This window comes from Macrobrachium nipponense, chromosome 9 (assembly GCF_015104395.2).
Source record: "Macrobrachium nipponense isolate FS-2020 chromosome 9, ASM1510439v2, whole genome shotgun sequence".
NCBI lineage: Eukaryota > Metazoa > Arthropoda > Malacostraca > Decapoda > Palaemonidae > Macrobrachium > Macrobrachium nipponense.
Genome location: NC_061110.1, coordinates 22884802 through 22906124, shown reverse-complemented (window position 1 = coordinate 22906124; position 21323 = coordinate 22884802). Strand labels below are relative to the sequence as shown.

Here is a 21323-nt window from a genome sequence, read left to right as displayed (position 1 = left end):
ATCTGGGGATTCGGATGGATTCTCGGGGCGGGTTTCTAGCGTCTCCGTCAACAGAGAGATAGAACGCTGCCTTACAAAAGTGTCGGGATTTTCTAGGGAAAGAACATTGTTCCGCGAGGGAATGGATGAGTTTGCTGGGAACCATTTCCTCGTTGGAACAGTTCGTTTCCCTAGGGAGACTGCACCTAAGACCACTTCAGTATTATCTGAAAAAGGAGAACTGGGATCAAAGTTATCAGGAACTCGAAGAGTCATTCAGGATAACGGGACAAGGTCAAACAAGATCTTCGGTGGTGGTTAGACCCGAAGAAACTCGGTCAAGGAATATCCTTGCATATAAAGAGCCCTCTCCGAGCGTTGTTTGCAGACGCATCGGACGTAGGTGGGTGGGGAGCGACGTTGATTCGCAAGAAAGTGTCGGGAACCTGGGAAGGAGCGCAGGTGTCCTGGCACATAAACAAAAAGGAACTGAAAGCCATTCACCTAGCTCTCTTGCACTTTCAAGAACAGATATTAGGATCGATCATTCAGGTCAATCAGACACACGACAGCCCTAGCATATATCAGGAAGCAAGGGGGAACTCATTCATTCTCCCTTTACGATGACAGCGAGGAGTTGTTGCTTTGGGCGCAAGAGAAGCAGATCTCTCTTCTAACGAGATTTATTCATGGGAGAGAGAAATGTTCGAGCGGATCTGCTAAGCAGAAGAGACCAAGTGCTCCCCACCGAATGGACTCTCCACCCTCAAGTGTGCGATCAGTTATGGGGGTTATGGGGAAGGCCGAACGTGGACTTGTTCGCAACCAACTGGAACAAGAGGTTGGAGAATTATTGTCTCCCCCAGCGCGGATCCAAGAGCAATAGCGATAGACGGTCTCCTCATGGACTGGAAGGGAATGGAAATAGACGGGTACGCTTTTCCCCCCCCCCCTTCAAACTGGTAGGGGAAGTAATAAGAAAGTTTGCCTCCATCAGAGGAACGAAATTAACTTTGATCGCCCCCTTTTGGCCAGCCCTAGATTGGGTGACAGAGTTGCTGGAGTGGATAGTGGATCTTCCCAGATCGCTCCCACTAAGGAGCGATCTTCTCAAACAACCCCACTCGACAGGTATCACAAAAACCTCCCCGCTCTAAGTCTGACTGCCTTCAGACTATCGAAGGACTCGTTAGAGCGAGGGGGTTTTCTCGCGAAGCTTCAAAAGCAATCGCAAGAGCCAGGAGACCATCCACATTACGGGTGTACCAATCGAAGTGGGAAGTGTTTAGAAGATGGTGCAGGACGCATGAGCTATCCTCTTCCAGTACCTATAAACCGACATTGCAAATTTTCTTCTTTACCTGAGAAGAAAGTGTGGCCTAGCGGTATCTACGATCAAGGGGTATAGAAGTATGCTGGCCTCGGTGTTTAGGCATAGGGGTCTGGAGGTGTCGGACAATAAGGATCTACATGACCTTATTAGGTCTTTCGAGACCTCAAAAAGTCAGATTAATAAAAATCCCAGTTGGAACTTGGATATAGTGCTGCATTACTTGATGTCTGAAAGATTCGTACCTTCCAATAATTGTTCTTTTAGGATTTTGACGAGGAAATCTCTATTCCTGTTCGCCTTAGCCACGGCAAAAAAGGGTGAGTGAACTTCAAGCGTTAGAGGCAGAGTGGGGTTTAAGAAGGAGGCTGCAATTTGCTCTTTTAAGCCTCTCTTCTTAGCCAAGAACGAAAACCCATCAAAACCGTGGCTAGAAGCTTCGAAGTGAAGGCACTCTCTTCTCTTACGGGGGAAGAAAAGGAAAAGACCCTTTGTCCAGTAAGAGCGCTAAAATTTTATCTACAAAGAAAGTCCTCTTTTGGAGGTACGCAGGAAAGTCTTTGGTGTTCGGTCAAAGATCCTACAAGACAATAGCGAAAAACGCCCTTTTACGTTTTCATAAAAGACGTTTTATTAAGAAGCATCTTAAATGTGGTGAAGAACAATTTAAACTCCTCAGGTGGGAAAAAGCACACGAAGTGAGGGCCATAGCAACCTCAATGGCTTTTCATAAAACGTGGTCCCTTCAAAATCTAATTGAATCCACGTATTGGAAGTGTAACTCGTGTTCGCCTCTCACTATCTAAAGGATGTGAGAGTTACTTATGAGAAGTGCTTTTCACTGGGAGCATATGTTGTCCGCGGATTTAGTGCTGGGTAGGAGGAGCTGAGGTTAATCCTAATTAGTTAGGTTATGTAATTTTAACATTATGGTGTTTGTTTGGTTTTTATGGTTGACTGAAAGAGGGTATAGGAAGAACCCTTTTTCAGTTCTTAGATTTAACATGGTTAGAGAGGTCAGGTGGTCGGGATTAACTTTTGGTCTCCTCGTTGTGCCTTATGTAAAGCCTAAAGCTCTGTCATGTAAGAGGCTAGCCCCCATTGATAAGATACAGGTCAGGCTCTGCCATGTAAGCGGGTAAGCCCCATTGGTACGATCCATGCAGGTTCTGTCGCGTAAGCGGGCTAGCCCCCATTGACATGATCCAGAAGGGCTGTTCGGTCATAGGTGTGGTTTACCTCACTGAAGCTCTTGAGGCAGGCAGACTAAATGACAGTAATCATGAAGTCTTCAGCCCCCAAACCCAAAAACAGGTAAGAACCAAGGATTGATATCCTACAACAATTGTTGTTTTCCCGTTATTAGAATTTTGTTTATATATATATAGCTGTCTCTTGCCCTCCACCAAGGGTGTCAATCAGCTAAGTATATATCTGCCGGGTAAAGTCGCATGTTATAAAAAATGATATTGTTTTAAGATACAATAAAGTTTTATACATACTTACCTGGCAGATATATACGATTGAAGGGCCCACCCAGCCTCCCCTCAGGAGACAGGTGTAAGAGAAAATCTGGCTCAGAAAACGGGAATGGTTGGGATTCCGCCACCCACAGCGGCGGGAACAATGGTAGATCACCTGACCTACCGGTAGCGTGTGCCGAGTTTTGAATTCTGTCGGGACGACGGAGTCTATAGCTAAGTATATATCTGCCAGGTAAGTATGTATAAAAACTTTATTGTATCTTAACAATATCATGTTTGTTTATATTGTCGTCCGGCTTCCACACGCCCATCCTGAACTCGATGCCATCGAGCAGGTATGGGCGCATGTGAAGCTAGTAAATGTATGTTCGTCGTTACGGCATTTCAGCAGGGCAGACTTAAAGGCCAGACTGGAGGAAGCAAGGCTTGCTGTCACTAAACAGGTGTGGGAAGGAGCAGTCCAAAGAAGTCAAGGTTTTGAGAACCAATACTGGCTTACTGACAACATCCGGGATTGCATAGATCCAGTCGTTGTCAACATCGCCAGTGATGACGAGGACGATCTGGTTTTAGACAGTGATGGGGAGTGAGCTGAAATATCCTTATATGTGTGTATATATATTGTCCTGCAATTAATAAGCTTTAATATATTTATCCATCAGTTTTTTATTTTGTATGTCTATGCTGTTTTCATGGTTTCTGCAAAAATTTACTTCAAAATCTATAAAATTTCTTTATATATTGTACATACTTTATTGGATCTATATAATAAAATAATCTATATAGTGATCTTACTTTTAAATAAACTATGATCAGTTTTTTTCCTTCCATATTTATATCTCCAATAATAATTAAAAGTTGCCACTACCACACCATTCTCATGGAAATAGGTAAGAAAGGTACATGATAAATAAAAACATAACAAATGGCTTTATGAAAAGTAATCAGTAATAAATGGTAGTTGGTGTACATTTTAAGACGTAAAAAAAACATATGGTAGTACACTATTCTATTCATAAGTATCAGACAGAGTAAGAAAGAGAGGAGTGGGAGGGGCTTCTTTCATAACTCTTTGGCTAAGCCAGCGATATGTGTTCGTATATTTACAACTAATACTGAGGAAATTGAAAATTTTCTAAGTAAAGTGCCTTAATTATTAATTCAGGGTACTTAATTATATTGCCATATATTAGCGGAAGGTGTAAAACATGTTTTTATGCATGACACTTACCTGGCAGGTATATATATAGCTATATTCTCTGTCGCACTGGCAGAAATTTTCAAAACTCGCGACAACAGCTAGTTTACCGGTAGTTCAGGTGATCACCACCCTGCTTCCGTGGCACTGGTGCTTGGAACCATTCCCATTTTCATCAGATTTTCTCTGCCAGCCGAACCTTCAACATCGTTGTGGGTTCCCTGCTAGATTTTCAGTCTCGTTTGCCGACTTCGCTGCTTTTGGACTGCTGTTTGGGTATCGTATTGGAACGTTGGCTAGGCAATCGCTTTTGGATTTTCTTTGAATTATGTCTGATTCCGGTATTGTGTTTAGAGTATGTGTGAAAGAAGGGTGTAAAGTTAGACTACCGAAATCTTCGGTAGATCCTAACACTGTGTGTAAGAAGTGTAGAGAATTTGTGTGTACTTGGGAGAATAAGTGCAATGAGTGTGAGAATTTGACTGAGAAAGAGTGGAAAACTCTCACTAAGTATGTTGAACGATTGGAGAAAGATCTTGTTAGGAGATCAGTGTCTCCGAGTGAAAGATCGGGTTCATCTAGCAAAGCCTTGAATGAATCTATTACTGTTTCTTCTCCAGTTCCTTCCCAAGTAGAACCTGTAGCACCTTCTCCCCAGGTTTCTCCTGCACCCGCTGCTGTATCTGAGGAGACGAAGGATTCGCAATAGTACGTATGTGAAAGTGTTTGCTGCCCTTGCTTCGATGGGCAATCAGATTCAGCGATTAACTGATAAAGTGGGTGTATTTAATGTTAGTGACAGTGTTGTGGAGGGGGCGGCTGACCGTCTCTCTCGTGCTCCTAAACCTCTTCTGCTTCCAAGCTCCCAGACCCAAGGGAGAAGGAAAGTCGACATGGCAAAAATTTTGAAAAGCTGATCTTTATTTCTCTCAAATAAGTCTATTTTCACCATTAAATCTACTATCAAATGAATGATGCCATATTCGTGGTCATGGCACACTATATTAGAACCCCCAAAAATTACAATGAACGTGCAAAATTTTGATTTTCTTACCTGGTAAATAGAGATGTGGCAGGATTGGCAAAAGCAAATGGTGGAGTTGTTGTTGATGCTCTTCTTCCTCAAACGGAGTGACATCACAATACAGCTAATAGTTTTTTGTCAGGAGCACGTGTACATTGTTTCCCCATGTACGGTACTACCCCACCTGACCCTGTCATTAATTATGCTAATGTTTGTTCTTAGGCACATAGAATAACACTTTGAGATTGAGAGGGTTATGAGTGTCTTTCAGTTAGAATAAGTTTTGACTGAATTTATTATATACTGCTGCTATGTTTCTTGCAAGATCAGGTTAGGATTTTGAAGTAGCTTAATACATGCTAGAATATTCACACCATGATATATCCCTTTAGACATATTAGTGTGGATGATCAAGGGATTACTGTATCTGAGAAATGTTATGCAGTACATACTACAATGTTGATCTTCCTCATCTGGGTACAACTTTTATCCATAACATCCCTTCTCAAGTGACATCTTCCCAAGGTTATGTACATTTACATTTCACTTGACTGGTTAATCATTTCCAACTCTTTTGACAATTTCCTAGGTACAAACCTTTTGTTGTATTTTGTGAGAGTTCCTCAACTTAAAATATAACCTACAAGAACATTTGAACATTGGTATCTAATGCATGCAGTCCCCAGTTGCTCTCCCAGATCCATTGGACTCTCGCAAGCAATCAAGAGAATCAGTCTCTTGATCTAGATTGTAAATCAGATACAGTATAATTAACGATTCCCATATATATTACTGGCAAGACTCTGCTAATGTGCTATTGCTTTTCTTTAGTCACTTTTTCAGTATGTATCATCACTTCAGGTTGTTTGTATAATTAAGATTTCATTGTGAAGAAGTTTGTACTTTTCATTGACAAAATGATTACCTAATAATTGTCTGTACTTGATAATGAAGACTAAGGCTCATTGTAACAAGCCTGCTTTTTAGCTACTAAGCACCACCCATACTGGTTTCCTTAGTTGACAATACCTGTTACCTAGTAGATTATTGGCAAGTTGACCTGTTCCACTGCAGGAAGTCACCCAGTCATCCTGTTATCTGTGTGGTTTGCTGCTAGCTTGTCACAGAACTCTGTTTACTGAAAATTGTTTTATATTGCTGGGTTATAGTGCATTAATTTTGTGTTTCTTTGTATTTCAGAAACTTGTTGAAAGTTTCATGAAGGGCCATCTTGAGGACAAGAAAACACGGATCAGTCCAGGCACTGTTAACTTAATGGCAGAGGTAATGATTTTCCTGTTATACCTTTCTTTCCATGTGAACTATTTTTTCAGGTGTCCATAAGAAGATAATATTAACTTATTTTGCTGATATAAAGCCCAGTGGGGTAAACAACTTATGCATAGAGTATCTTCATAAATTAATGAAGAGGGGATTGTTTTTAATTAAGTATTGGGGAGCATGTCTCTCCTTGGAGAAGGATATAATCGGCCTGGAAGTATTAGTCAGCCAGACCATTTACCACCAAACCAGAGATAGACTTCAGTAAGGGAATATATCATTTACTACTTACAGTACAATGATCATTTTACGAAAAAAATTCCCCATCCTCCTTCCCACTGTAGATCATAATGTAGGTTTTTACTTATCAGCAATCAATTACTGTAAAGAAAAGTATGTACTAGAACATGTACTACAAGATTCCATTTATTTGAGTGTTTTCTCTTCATAGATCTGTGCAGTATGCATTTTTCAGAAACATTGTACGCAATTATCTTTGTTTATTTTACTATGACAACATTTTACTTTTTTGCAAGCTTTGTATTAAGTCTACAGTTTTATAAAAGTAACTTACCAAGTAATTACTTAACTAATGATTATGCTCGCATGACATCCTAAATTAAAAAAAAATTGTGAACGAGGGACTGTTGCAATGCAGGAATAACAGGCCCCACCCACTGCAACATATTATTTATGCAGTGCACGCAACTGCATGTTGTCTTGCTTGCCCCTCAATTCATGTTCGCCGGTGTTGTTGCTGAAGTTAGTGACGCACCCTCTGGTTTTTTCCTTTCAACTGTTGCATCAGCGTGGTTTGCTTTGCTTCTTAGCTTTTTTCTCAATTAGTTTAGTGCTTTATTATATCTGATTCTATTGCTTCTAGCCTTCATTATTGTAGCAAAGGCTGCAAGACACAGTTGACCAAGCTTTGTTTTGATGCACAAACTATGTGCGGTAAGTGTAGGGGTTAGGTGTGCACAAAAGATCTCGCTTGTGATGAGTGTAAGGACTGGGATGAGAGTAAGTGGAAGCTTTTAGAATCTCACTTCAATAAGTAGGAGAAGAAGAAGATTAGAAATGCAGCCGCTCAGTGCGAGAGTAGGGCTTCTATGAGTAGGGATTCTTCCCCTAGACCTAAGACAGACTCCAGTCTGGTGCTTCCTTCTACTCCTGGTAACAAACTTTCTCCTCTCCTCAGCCCTCCTTCTCTCCCCCTTCCTACTCCTGTGCTCAGCTCCCATACTTCTAAACCCGATGCCATTGCCAGTCTTGAATCTAGAAATAACAGTAAGTTCAATGAAAAGTTTAATCTAGTAGCAAGTTCTGTTTCAGAGTTGGGGCATCTCTTCGAGTCCTGGTGAACAAAATGGACAAAGTATATACCAGTGACAAAGTACCAAGTGTAGTGCCAGTGGAGGAGGTAGTTTCCCATCCCGTCAGTTCTCCTATTCCTGTTGTGAGACCCCAGGATGTGACCGACTGCTCTTGGAGAGACATGTCAGTGAATGTGCCGTTTGTCTTCCAATTCAGACTTGGAGTCCGGTCATGGGCACTGTAGGTGCTACATGAACTTGAAGCCATTGAAAAGGCATATGCATGATTCGGCTAGAGTCTCCTGTGCCAGTCAAGAGGCACAAGGTCACCTCTGACCTCGCCCTTCCATTGTGTAGCTATGGGCTAGATCCCTCATTGTTTGATCCAGTTCAGCTGCCTTCTCATCCATGGGATTCACCTGTGGTCCCGTCTCCCAAGGATCTTGAGTGCCAGAAGCTCCGTTCTAGTCACCCGTCACCTGAGCGTTCCTCTCGTCGCGAAGCTCCCACACCTAAAAGCCCACTCCCAGGCGCACTCCCATCTCCTTTAACCGCATGCCCACCACTGGCTCCCATACAACCAGCTGTCGCTCCTGTGCTTACCGCACTTGCTCCCGCCCTTCCTGCTTCCGGTCCTGTCCTTCCTGTACTGTACCTGCTCTGGTTTTTCAACCCTCGGTGCCTTTAGATTCGGGACACTGCACTCATCAGCAGCAGACCCAAGCTTCTGAATTGGATGACCCTTCTCTTGCACTGCTTAAGACTCAACTTGCAGAGATCCTGAGTTATATCAGGAAAGCTCCACATGCAGGACATTCCAACAAGACTGCTGATGACCTCTACAGTTTCTTCTGAGAATGAAGAAGACACAGATCAAGGCTTGGCTCAACTGATGGCCTACAAGGTTCTGGTTCGATTCCTTCTGGAGAGTTATCCTGGTTTTTTCACACCAGCTACTCCTTTACCTCTTGCATCCTTATTCCTGATGTCAAAGGCTGGGCTTGAACTCTCTCCTGCCCAATTTGGTTCTTTCCACCTCCTCCAGGAAATCCTTGAAAGTAGTTAAGGAGTGGCTCTCGATGAAAAGAGAGCAAGGAAAGGCATCGTTTGCACACCCTCCGTTTCACCTGATCAAGAGGACCTATAGACTTTATGACACCAGAGAAGCCCCCTCCCTGTGAGTTGCTGCGTCCTCCCAATGGGACTCCAGCCTCATCGACTCTTCTCGTCGCTCAGCCTTTGCCTCAGCCAGGGCTTTCTTCTCTTCAGCGGAGTTAGACCATTTTGTCAAGAATTTGTTCAAGGTGTTCGAGACGTTCAGTTTCCTAGATTGGACAGTGGGTGCTCTTGCTAAGAAGATTGAGAATGCTTCCGAATTAGCTGACTTTTTCTGCAGGCCTTCTGAAAGTGCTCTCGTGTGCAGACAAGGCTGTTTGTGACGGTTCGGCGGAACTCACATCTCTCTTCACCTTCAGGTGTTCGTTTTTTTTGCGAGGGACTACGCCCTCTCAGAAGTCAGCCTTGCTTTTCGTACCTCTGGACCCTTCCCATCTCTTCCTGCAGGACATGGTAGAGCAGATTGCTTCAGACCTGCAAAAGAAGTCTACCCAGGGTCTTCAGACACAGCCTTCACGTCCCAAGTCTTCCTCATAAGTGCCCTTTCGTCCAAAGTTTGTCTCTCCCTTCCAGCAGCACTCCTTTAGTGGGAAGAGACCCTAGTCTCAACATAGACCTCACCCTAACCTGCGCTTCCAAACGAAGTCCCTCAAGAAGCACTCCGCCTCCAAACCCCAACCTAAGAAATGAACTTGAAGTCCCTCATGCCCCAGTGGGAGCCAGGCTGCTCACACTCTAGGAGAAGTGGGTTCGCAGAGGAGCAGAGCCATGGATCGTTAGGGTATTGAAGGAGAGCTACTGCATCCCGTTTTCAGAGACCCCTCCTTTAGTCTCCTCTCCCATCACATTGGTAGTATATTCGAGAGGCTCAGAAAGGCATGTGGCCCTTTCGAAGGAAGTGTCCTCCCTCCTTCTGAAGAAGGCCATAGTAGTAGACGTCCATTCTCAGGGATTTTACAATTATCTGTAGTTCCCAAGACATCAATTGCTTCAAAGAAAAGACCAAGTGGAAGATGGAAACTAGCCAGTCAGTCGTGTCTTCCATTCATCTGGGCAATTGGATGATCACTTTAGATATGCAAGATACGTTTTTTCACATCCCCGTTCATCCATCGTTCAGGAAGTACCTCAGGTTAGTATTCCAAGGGAAGGTCTTTCAGTGCACGAAGGACCTTCAGACAACATTTCAGCTCTCCCAAGATTTGGGAATCCTTCTAAATCTCCAGAAGTCCTAGTAGGTTCTGTCTCAGGAGATTCTTTACGTATTTGGTGATGATTCTCAACTCTCAGACTTTTCAGGCTTTTCTGTACCCCAAGAGAGTCTCAGACTGTACTCAGTCAGTCAACAAGGTTCTCTCTTGCATCGTGCTCAGCCTTGCAGTGGATGAGTCTTTTAGGAAAGCTGTTTTCAATCAAGACCTTTGTTCCATTGGGCAGGTGGCACTTGAGAAATCTCCAGTTCTTTCCAAAAGCCAACTGGGACAGGATGACTCAACTGGACTTGGTGGTCTTTCCTATCACTCAGGAGATAAAATCCAATCTTGTGGTGGCTTCCAGAGACAAGATTTTCACAAGGGAGAACCCATCTTCCTCCCAACCCCGACCTTGATTTTTACTCAGGTGCCTCAGGAAGCTCCACATCAATATCAAGAAATTGAAGGCCATTTATCTAGGCCTACATCATTTCTCCTCTTTCGTGTGCAACAAAACAGTGTTCGTTAGAGACCTGACATCTGAACCTCATTCCCAGATACAGAAGAACTCCTTTCCGTTACATAAAGTCAGAGCTCATGAGGTCAGAGCTATTGCCATCTGTCTCTCCTTCAAGCACAATTTGTCACTTTCTGTGATTCCTTAATCAACATATTGGGGTGTAAATTGATTTTTGCATCACATTACATATTTGAAAGAAATAGAAACGATGTTTGAAAATTGCAGTACCCTTGGTCCGTTGGCGGAGGCTAGCATGGTATTAGGTGAGGAAAAAAAGGAGAGACACATCTCTCTCCTATCTCTTTTCCATCTTATAAGGATGTCAAGTTTTCTGGGGAGCCTGGGGGATACTTGGTACCTGGAGGACCCACCAATTTGTTGGTGGGTTAATAGTTTTTTTATATTTTCATTGGTTGGTTAGTGACAGGTACAGGCGGTCCCCGGGTTACGACGGGGGTTCCGTTCTTAAGACGCGTCGTAACCCGAAAATCGTCGTAAGCCGGAACGACGTTCTTGAAAACATGTCCACAGGGAAAATTTCACTACTAATTTGCAATTTTTCTTAGGGCCGTATCTCTAAAATTATCACTAATTTACTTTTTTCATGTGCAACACTGTGTATTCACAAATTACTGTATATTTTCATTAAAATACAAAAGAGAGAGAGAGAGAGAGAGAGAGAGAGAAATAACTCCTTACGGTTTCAATAGATTGAAATGAATGTCTGTAGGCAACTTTTTCCCCCTTTTTTCCCCTTGCCCATAAAATACATATATTTCTCCAGAGAAGAGAGAAAGAGAGGACTGTGCAGTTATGTTTGTCTGTCTATCAATTCTTTTGCTGAGAGCGAGAGGATAAAAGGAGGGGAAGAAATAGAAACACCAAATGTATGACAAGTATCTTGTGGATGAGAGAGAGAGAGAGAGAGAGAGAGAGAGAGAGAGAGAGAGAGAGAGAGAGAGAGAGAGAGAGAGAGAGAGTTGTCCTTACAGTATTTAAAAGAGAGAAATGGAATGATTATTGTATTTAAAATACTCAGATATGAATTTTGTACTTATAGTATTATTATTGGAAAATATTAATGATAAACTTATTACATACACGTCCATGAAAATGATCTCAACTCAGTAAGAGAGAGAGAGAGAGAGAGAGAGAGAAAGATTAAATAAAACCATTAAATTCGTTGACCATTGTATGGCATTGTTAAGCTCGAGTGTCACTCGAGTTGAGGTGGGGAAATTGATACAGAAAAAGACAAAGGGAAGAATTTTCTTTTGAAATTAGTTATCGTATTATTACTACTTCTATTATTATTATTATTATTATTATTATTTGAAAATATAATAAACACGTGCATCTACCGTAAAAATTCTCTCATCTCAGTAAGAAAGAGGAATTATCCTTACAAGTGAAATGGAAAGGTCAGTTTGCATCTCTTTAAAATACGACCATTATGAATTTTGTAATTAAAGTTTTATTGTTATTATTATTATTAAATAACTGAAATTATCAATAAACATTTTACATACTAGTACCATAAAAATTCTTTCATCTCGGTAAAAGAGAGAGAGAGAGAGAGAGAGAGACGAGAAGAGAGAGAGAGAGAGAGAGAGAGAGACCGAGAGAGAGAGAGAGAGAGAGAGAGAGAGAGAGAAGAGAGTGTGTGTTTATCTCTCTCTGTTCTCTCAAAAATACTTATAACGCTTTTCTTGTGTGGCAAAAGAGAGAGAGAGAGAGAGAGAGAGAGAGAGAGAGAGAGAGTAGAGAGAGAGAGAGAGAGAGAGAGAGAGAGAGTTAACCTTAATTAAAAGTGACATGGATAGATTAGTACGTATTGTATTTCTTTAAAATACTATCACATATGAATTTTGTAATTACAGTTATTATTATTATTATTATTATTATTTTATTGAAAGATATTGCTGCATCAGCTGCATTCAACTGTAAATAGTCTTCTCTATTTTTCTAACAATAGCTTTCTCTCTGCTACTACAAACTGGCGAGTATTGCGCCGATATACTCAATCAGGAGGAGTCAATTTTGGGGATATTGCTTAATATTTATTTATTTGTCACAGTACATGAACAAATAAAAAATACAATTCGATCTAGTGGCCAACGTTTCTCTCGGTATCATCCGAGCATGATCACGGCAGTGGATCGGAGTAGACTGTAGGTGTTGTCAAGATCTACAATCAATATATGCGGCAGGTCAGCAGGGGGTCAAACCGCGAGCTGCGTTTTCATTGGCTGGTGGCGCAGTGCGCTCCAGCTATTGGTTTGAAAAGAAGTTTTCTTCAAGACGCTTCTCGTCGTTGAAGGTTGCGCTGTTTGCAGCCTAGCTGATCGTCGAGGCTGGGGCAAGACTTCCCCGGGCGCTGTGTCACGACGGCTCGCGTTGTCATTGGCTGATGGGCTGCTTGTCTCATCTGGTATTCTTTGATCGGGAGTGTCGTTTGGTCTGGTATTATTTGTGCTATTATTTATGCACATAGGTCTCCTTAGGTTGGTGGGGAGGAAGAGAACTTCCTGCGTCGTATTCAATGAGGGCTTCTCTTGTTGTATGAGGAGTGCCTCGAGCAGTCGCAAACGCCGTTGGTCAGGAGCCCTCCCTATTATCTTAATATTCGTTGATAATACCGTCGCGGGATGATGGCTTCCTGGTGTGCTGTCATGGTATGGTTTTTAATTGCCCCTTCTTGTGCGTGGCAAGAAATCCTCTTGGACAGTTTCATAGAAGTCATACCAACGTAAGAGCCGGGACAGCCACGGACGGGGCAATGAGAATTGGTAGACTACATTCGACTGTTTCAAGAGGTCTCGTAACCCGGGGACCGCCTGTAATTCTCTGGTCTTGTTGTTCTTTTGGTACTGTGCCTAGGGCAAGGGTATATATCCTTTGTATTACATGTTGTCAACAGCCAGGCATCTCCCCTGTTGCAAGACTTCCTCTGATGTAGAGGGGCGACTCCCGCTTACTGCCACGCCACTATAGGATGAGATGAGCACCACCAGTGGCAGTTTTCCCGCTGTAACTCTTATTAGCCAAGCAGTGACAAACACTGTGCAAGTATTTCTAGTTCAGCTATATCGCTCAGTGCATTGAATTAGTATAGTAGTCCATTCGTCCCATCCCCCTCGCAATGTAGGACTCAGTTAAGTAATTACTTGGTAAGTTACTTTTATAGAAATGATATTTTTATAATAAAATGAAGTTTTAAAATATACTTACCAAGTAATTACTAAATCAGAGCCTGCCCTCCTCCCTCATGGACTTATGGGAATAAATAAGAATGATGCTATTGACTTCAGTCGCTCACTACTTCCTGCTGCTGTGGGCAGGGCCTGTCACTTTCGCATTGCAACAGTCTCTTGTTCACGAACTTTGGAATTTAGGATGCCATGAAAACAATCGTTAGCTAAGTAATTAGTACCTGGTAAGTATATTATAAAACTTTATTTTATTATGAAAATACTATCATGTTTGTCACATTTTAACTTTATATGGATGTTTAAACCGAATACTAATCTCTCAATAGGACGGCTTGAATTTTTACACTGGGGAAGCATCTCCTTGAAAGTCTTATACGTCCTTTTTCTGTTTAAGATTTCCTCAGTCTTCTTGCTCTCTTTATCTTTCTGGGTTTTTAGACTCGTGAAGAAGAGGGGCATTCATATGAAGTGTTCTCCTTGGGGTTATCCTTCAGAATTCCTGTGAATGTTCTCTTCCTTTGTAGAACGGAAGAAGAGTTTTTTAATCTCCAAATGAGAAAAGCTTTGCAGAAGCTAGTCCTTCCTATCCCTAACAAGGGAGAGAGGGATGACAACAAACAAACTGGTGGCTAACATAGGTTTGTTGTACTAACAGATATAGCTGTTTAACTTCCAGTTATACAATGTTCCTCCACATTGTGTATTAGCCCAGTTGTCTGACTTTGATAAAAATTTGTCTGACAAGTCAGCAGCATGTGTCTCCTTCCTCTACTTTGGCCTAACCAGGAAATGAGGCTCAGGTGTGCTGAACCTCCAGTTGATTCAAGACTTCCCTTTCCTCTCATCAAAGGTGAGTCTATCCTCACATTAAGACTTAAGGTGTGTTATGCATTTGAACAAATTACAAATTTTTAATTAATTTGTATTTTTCATAGCTAACAAACCTATGGTCATAATGTGCATTGCCCACTTCTTCCCACCCCTCAATTTAATTCCCTGGGCTAGAAGAAACTGGATGTGTCATGGAGCTCTTGGGTTAAGGGGGGGTTGGCTGGTGCCTCCTCTCTCATCTCATTGGCTGAACCCCTTTGCCACCAATACCTTGTTTTACAATTTTATATATTTTTTTTTTCTGGTTTCCAGCTGTCACTAGAAGATTTATCCTTACATTAAGATGGTAGGTTTGTTAGCTAATAAAAATACAAATTAATAAAAAAGTTGTCTTATTTTGCTGATAATAAAATATTTAGTGTTACCTGAAAGAAGCTTCAATATTTAACAAGGGATATCATCTAGACCAAGCTCAGTATTACAGTATAAATGATGACTAGAACAGAATTAAGCTCACTATATAAAAGACATGATCATCAAACACACTGTAAAAGTTATATTATAACTGTCATTTCTATTTGAGAAAAGTCTTAAGTTTTTTAGATTCTTACATTTAAAACAGTTCTCATGTCTTTTCTGTTTTTGGAATTACAGTAGTTACAACAAATTTATTTTTATACTGGTTTAAGACATGAATTAATTTGATTTAACCATAATATTTCTTGCTGTAGGTAATGCAGCTAATTGTAAGAGAAGGTGCTACGAGAGCTGCTCACCAAGCAAAGCAAGAAGAGTCTGAGCTAGTAGAACTTCAGCATATGGAGAAGATAATGGCTCAGTTTGTAAGTTACCCTTTATCATTTTTACTAGCAATGACCATACGTATTGTGTTTTGATGGCTTCTATATTGTCTTAAATATCACTAAACTTAGGTGATATACTAATTCTGTTCTCATTAGGGCAAATGCATTGTTGCTGTTTTGGACTTGCCACCAGTTTTCCCCTCCTCCTTTTCTCCCCTCCTCCTTTTCCAGAACTGTACTGCCTAGTGAACCTTGTAGACAGGTTATCCATTTGACGTAGTTCATGAGACAGCACCGAAAAAGATCAGGGAAATATTGGCGTCTCCAAAACAGATTTCAAAATAAAGAGTTTTTTATATTTATTCTGGTATGATTATAAACTCTCTTATTTTTTAGGGGTATACTTCAGCGATAGCTGGTTTGGTCATTGAGCTTTTTAAAGGTAATTAACTTTTCACAGGAAGTGAGGGGTGGACCCACTGCTCAGTCATGTGAAACTCCATTTTTCTCTTGCTTCCTTGATCTAGAGTGAGAATACCGTGTATTCCTCCATGATGACGGCTCCCTTGAAGTAGAACGTATGTCATCTCTGTTTCTGCTATTGTTCACAATGGCTGTTAGGGAAGTTGACCTTGATCTTCTGGACTCTGGCAGAGCCGCCACTTCAATCGGTGTATCCAGTGGGGTTACCAATGTTGCATTATTCGACCTTTTAATTTGAGCGTTATCATTGTTCTTCCTTATCTTGAAAGGTCTTACAGGAAAGACTGGAACCTGCTCTCCATTCTTTGAAGATCGATGTATACCCACTGTTGACTCCTTAAATAACTGTGGCGTATCCCCAAGTGTCTTTCCTATCACGGTTGGCACCATAGTCCTCGCCACTTTTTACCAGTGTCCTTCGATCCCTTCAGCCATGATGACGTATTTGAATTATCTAATTAACAGCCAACATTTTCTTTTCCAGCACAAGCAACTTCCTGCTGCACTTTGTTTTTGACTGGTTCGTGCACTGATGTCATCGAGTCTTGCAATGACGCTGAACTAGACGAAGAGGAAGAAGACGATTTGCATCTATTCTTCTTACCTTTCTTATTTAACTTCTCTTCTAAAGCTTGTAATTTGTTCATGAAACTTACCTGTCAGATATATATATAGCTGTTTTCAGTACCTCCGTCTTAGGATTTTGGAAACTTCATTGCCGCTAAGTATCCTAATTGTCTTTTGATTTATTTACTGGATTTGTGGCTAGGCATACGCTATCTTAAATTGATTTGAATTTGATTCATTTTTGCATAAGATATCTGAATCTAGTTAGGCTAGTTTCAGAGGGGGTTGTCTGCAAAGATAGGGTGTGGCTACCGAAAGCTTCGGTAGATCCGCACTTGGTATGCACGAGGGGTATGGGTCTTGCTTCTTTGTTGAGATTTGTCATGTAAGGAGTGTGAGACTTTGTCTATTCCGTAAGGAAGACGTAGATTCGTATGCACGCAATTAATCAGTAAACATGTTAATCCGTAAGGAAGACGTAGGATTAGTATGTACGCAATTGCTCAGTAACAAAAGTTAGGGTAGTGAAACTGCAAACCTTCCTGTAGACTATTTGAACAACCCTGTAGTATGGCCTACGGGCTATGAATATGTCTCGCCGGAGAGGTGCTCGCTCTCTATTCATTGCTGTGAGATGGCTACTTCTGTAATTGTTACTTCCTAACCCTGTAGTGTTGCCTTCGGGCCCTAAAACAGTGTCTGTAGAGGAATTGCCCTTTCTCTTATACTCTTTCGATTCGTAACTTAGAATCGAAAGTGCTTGCTTTAGAGAGCAAAAGTGAAGTGGCTAAGTGCAGTGTCAGTGCCCCTTGTGTAGTGGAGGGTGCGTCAGATCGGCCTCATTTCGCCTCTAGGCCGGGACCTCTGCTTGACTCCCAGGACCGGGGAGAGAGCATGTCGAAAGCCGAAGGAGGGTTACGAGGAACCCCCACCGATCTGGCGTGCCTTCGGCAGTATCTGATGAAACTCCCCAGACTGCCAAAGTGCGTGCACGTGCACGAATCCTGAAGGATTGCTTCTCGTCCTCCGAAGCGTTCCTCCCCGGGCAGGGTTGGAGCTTTCGGAAGGACTCGCGCCCTCTAAATAGAAGCTTTATAGAAGAGGACGCTTCACGTCCTCTCTCTCTCTCTCTCGTTATGCGTTTCAGTGAGAAGTAAGAAGGCGAACGTCGCCTGAACACGTGTCCGTCTTTCCACCGAGAAATACGAAAAAGAAGTCATAGTAGCAGGACGCTTTTGAGAGCGGACGTCCGAGCTTTATTACTGTGACAATAAGAAGGCGTTCCCTCGCCCCTCTTATTCTCACACGATCAACCCTTCTCCTGAGACTGCTTCGTGCAGTCGGATTTCTCTCCGAGATGTAGGACGCTCAGCTTGGACGGGACGCTCGGATGGACGCCAGGCGCTCGCGGGTGCACGCCAAGCGCGCGCCAGTGGACGCCGAGCGCGCGCGCCAGCGGACACCGAGCGTGCACCAGCGTACGCCAGGTGTGTCGCCTGGCTGAACGTTTCTGTTGAACTCTTCAAGCTCTTGTTTCAGATTTGGGCCTAAAGAAATTTTAACTCTACCTTCGGTGATACCTTCTACCTCACCTGCAAAGAATGTGAAGTAGGCAGTGCTTCGGAGGAAGCTTAAAGTGAACAGACAAACTTCTTGCTTTCGCAACCCAGCAAGACATCGGGTTTCGTGTAATTTCAAGAGGTCTCTGTCAATTAATATTGCTTTTCGCATAGGTGGATGGAGTTAAGTTAAGCTCAAGGGAAGATCTTGTTTGCTCTACCGCAGTCAAGACTTTGTGATAAGGCAGTTGCGGGTTATGTTAAAGCTCGACGTCTTACACGTCATGACGCTCGACTACTTTCGGTAGGATTCTTGCAAAAGCACTCATCAAGAGGACGCTCTTCAGGAAAGCGCAAGACAGGACTTCCTTTGCCATACTGCCAATAAATTTAAGTTGCAAGCTTTTTAGTCCATCTGAAAGGGCTTTTCAGATGATAGATTTTGTTAGTTCCTAAGTTCGGGACTACGCTGCCGAAGTTGAACATCGGGTCCTACCTGCTGAAAGCCCAGTCTTATCAGGATTCTTGCCCTTCCTCGATGATACGGGAATTGGAAAAAATATTATGCTCGGCTTCCTGGATTACGTTTTGTCAATTCAGTGATTTTTCCCCCATTGACAATATACTATCGTTTTGTCAAGTAAGTGGGTATCCCCTCATTGACAAAATATCTCTTTGTTCCGTAAATGGGTTAGTTCTCATTGACAAACATCTCATTAACTTTATATTGCGTAAGTGGATAAGCTCTTATTGACAAGATTCGGAAGAGCTCTCATTCATCATTCGCAGACTCTTACTAGAAATAGACTTGTAGACTATGTCAATGAACGCTTATGTCCAATAACATAAGAAGCTTGAGCTGTCTGCTTCGATTCTCTAAGTTTTGTTCATGAAACTTGCCTGTCCAGATATGTATGTAGGCTGTATTTCCGAATTCAGCTATATATATTGTCTGCCAGGTAGGTATGAACAACTTTATTGTAATATAACTATCATATTTTGCCTTGCGTTATTTTACTACTGGTTGGTTCAAGTCATATACGCTTGCTGTAGTTACCTCTTCGGATGGCAACCGAGAGGTCTATTGTCTATTATTTTAAGGGCATTTAATCGTTACTCCCTGCAGGCTTCCAGGAGTTTCCGATTTATCTTTTACCATTGTATGGTAGTGTTATGACGACACAAACGCATCTATATATTTAGCGTTTTCTGTTTCGCTTAAATATACCAGCTTGAGAGTCTCTTTCTGCTCAAAAATAACGGACCTATTTCTTCGTAGAATAGGGTAGTTGGCAACCCAGACATAAAGTTAAGAGACGACGTTCGTAAGCTGCTGGCTGCTGCTGTGTCTGTCCTCCAGTCCAACCGAGCCAGTACCAGCTCGTGCGCTGTCATACGCGGTAGGTTACGTCTCTCTCTCCTGCGGGATTGACTGACTAACCGTATCTCTGTACTGGCGGTTACGTCTCTCCTGCGGGATTGACTGACTAACTGTATCTCTGCCCTACAATCACGGACTTTAGCCTAGGGAAAGTTTGAGGGGATTTCTTACATGAATGAATAAACATTGCATTCCGTTTTGCCTTACTATGTTCAACGATATCTCCTACTCCTTTCGGTGCTCGTTACCGCACAGTATAGGACTACGAGTCTATCGCAACTTTGCACTATTATATGCTCTCCTGCTTAGGCAAAGCGCAGCCTTATTAGGGAAGTAAACACGGTGTGTGAATGGATGAGCTTGCTGGGGACCATTTCCTTCCTAAAGAAGTTTGTTTCCCTGAATAGACTGCACTTCAGACCTCTACATGTTTTTCCTACCGGGAAACTGAAATTTTATTTGAGATCTAGGAATGATCTGAACATCTCTCAGTGCGTCAAGTATCACCTGAGGTGATATGAAAAAAAGGTGCGGACATCTGGAGAGGGTTTCAGATGTCCTGGATCATAATCTGAAAGAAGTGGAAGCAATTCGGTCGTCCCTCCAGTCCTCGATACGAGTTTTTGGAACCAGTGGTCCATATCAACTCTGATCTTCTACAGCTCTCTCATATCTTAGGAAGTATCTTCTCTCGGTCCCTGTTCGGGTTTACGAGAAAGAGCCTATTATAACAACAGGCATAGAATGTAACGATCCTCTAGAGGTTTGTTACAGGATTGCAAAAGTCCGTACGAATCGTCTCGATCGACGGCAGCAACTACTGACTTCAGAGTGGAATCTTTCTTTAGAAGTATGGTTGAGATTGTTGGAGACTTTATGGACGTCCCTTTCACATTCATCTCTTCGCTATGTTGAGGACGAAGAGGCTTCTTCTTCTCTGCTCCCTTATTCTCGATCCGGGAGTGGTATCATTAAACGCCATCCTATGATATTGAACGGGGATGGATGTTTAGTCTCTTTTTCCCCTTTTTCAAACGCTTAGGAAATGTAATAAGAGGATTTATGACGTCACAGGGAGCGACAATGACTCTGATCGCCCCATGTTGGCCTTCAAGATCCTAGATTCACAGAGGTCACGTCCTTCCGAGTTCACTTTCCAAGGACCTTTTCCGAGAGAGTCGGTCTACTCTAACACGAAAGGTACCTATAACCTCTCCGCTCTGAGTCTGACCACGTTCAGACTATCGAGATGTTGACAGGAATAGATTATCGTCTTCCCTTTCCGTCTGAAGAATGAGATAAGCTGGCAGTCACAACTATTAAAGAGTACGAAAATATGTTGTTGACAGCCTTTGGGCTCAGAGATTTGCTTCTGTCAAACAACAAAGCCCTTCACGATCTTGGAGTTCTGTGAAATCTCGAAACTCGCTCACCATCTACTTTTTGTCTCACCTGTTTTCTCGGAGTCAGACACTCGTGCGAGATCAGGCGACATATAGTAGCCCTGAGTTTCTTGTTGACGAAGTCGGTTGCGTTTATACACCCCCGATGATCGTGTAACATGAGACCAGGTTGGACTGTCAGGCATTCGTCCTTCGGGACTGAATCGCCTTTTTGCTCCTTGCTCCTTTCTCCTGGCACCAGAAGCTCGAGTCAGGAGTTGCTCAGGAGTTGATTCGCTGACGACGTTGGGTTGTGTTGATACACCCCCCAAGGTTTGCTTAGCTTGAATCGCCCAGGCAGTCCAGACACTCATCCTTCAGCGAAGAATAGTGCCTTATGGTCTTCAGGGTACAGCCTTGCAGTCCTTGATTCGTCTGACTGGTCAACTGGTCGGTCACCTGACTTTAGTACAGACGGACTGACTGTGCATGTCCAGATCGAAGCTTTCAATGTGGAATTTAACGTAGTCTGAAGTTCTTGATGTCAAAGCTTTCGAACCTCTCCTACCTGTTAACTTCTTGCACGTGATCAGAAAGGCCTTCTTCTAACCACCCTAGATACGACAAAGAGGGTTAGTGAGGTTTTAAGCCATCGTCAGAAGTTTTG

The 21323-nt window shown here is 42.5% G+C and overlaps 1 protein-coding gene across 2 annotated transcripts in view; it reads left to right on the top strand.

Moving 5' to 3' along the window:
• Window positions 1-21323, top strand: part of LOC135217870 (uncharacterized) — a 61573-nt gene that overhangs the window by 6394 nt on the left and 33856 nt on the right. Inside the window, exons 2-4 of one of the 2 annotated variants that reach the window (XM_064253892.1) lie at window positions 6216-6299; window positions 15213-15323; window positions 15681-15744. In XM_064253892.1, coding sequence (XP_064109962.1) covers window positions 6216-6299; window positions 15213-15323; window positions 15681-15734 — 249 coding nt within the window. In that variant the 3' untranslated portion in view covers window positions 15735-15744. Of the gene's footprint in view, window positions 1-6215; window positions 6300-15212; window positions 15324-15680; window positions 15745-21323 lie in introns of those variants that run through there. The other variant, XM_064253893.1, reaches the window with a different exon arrangement.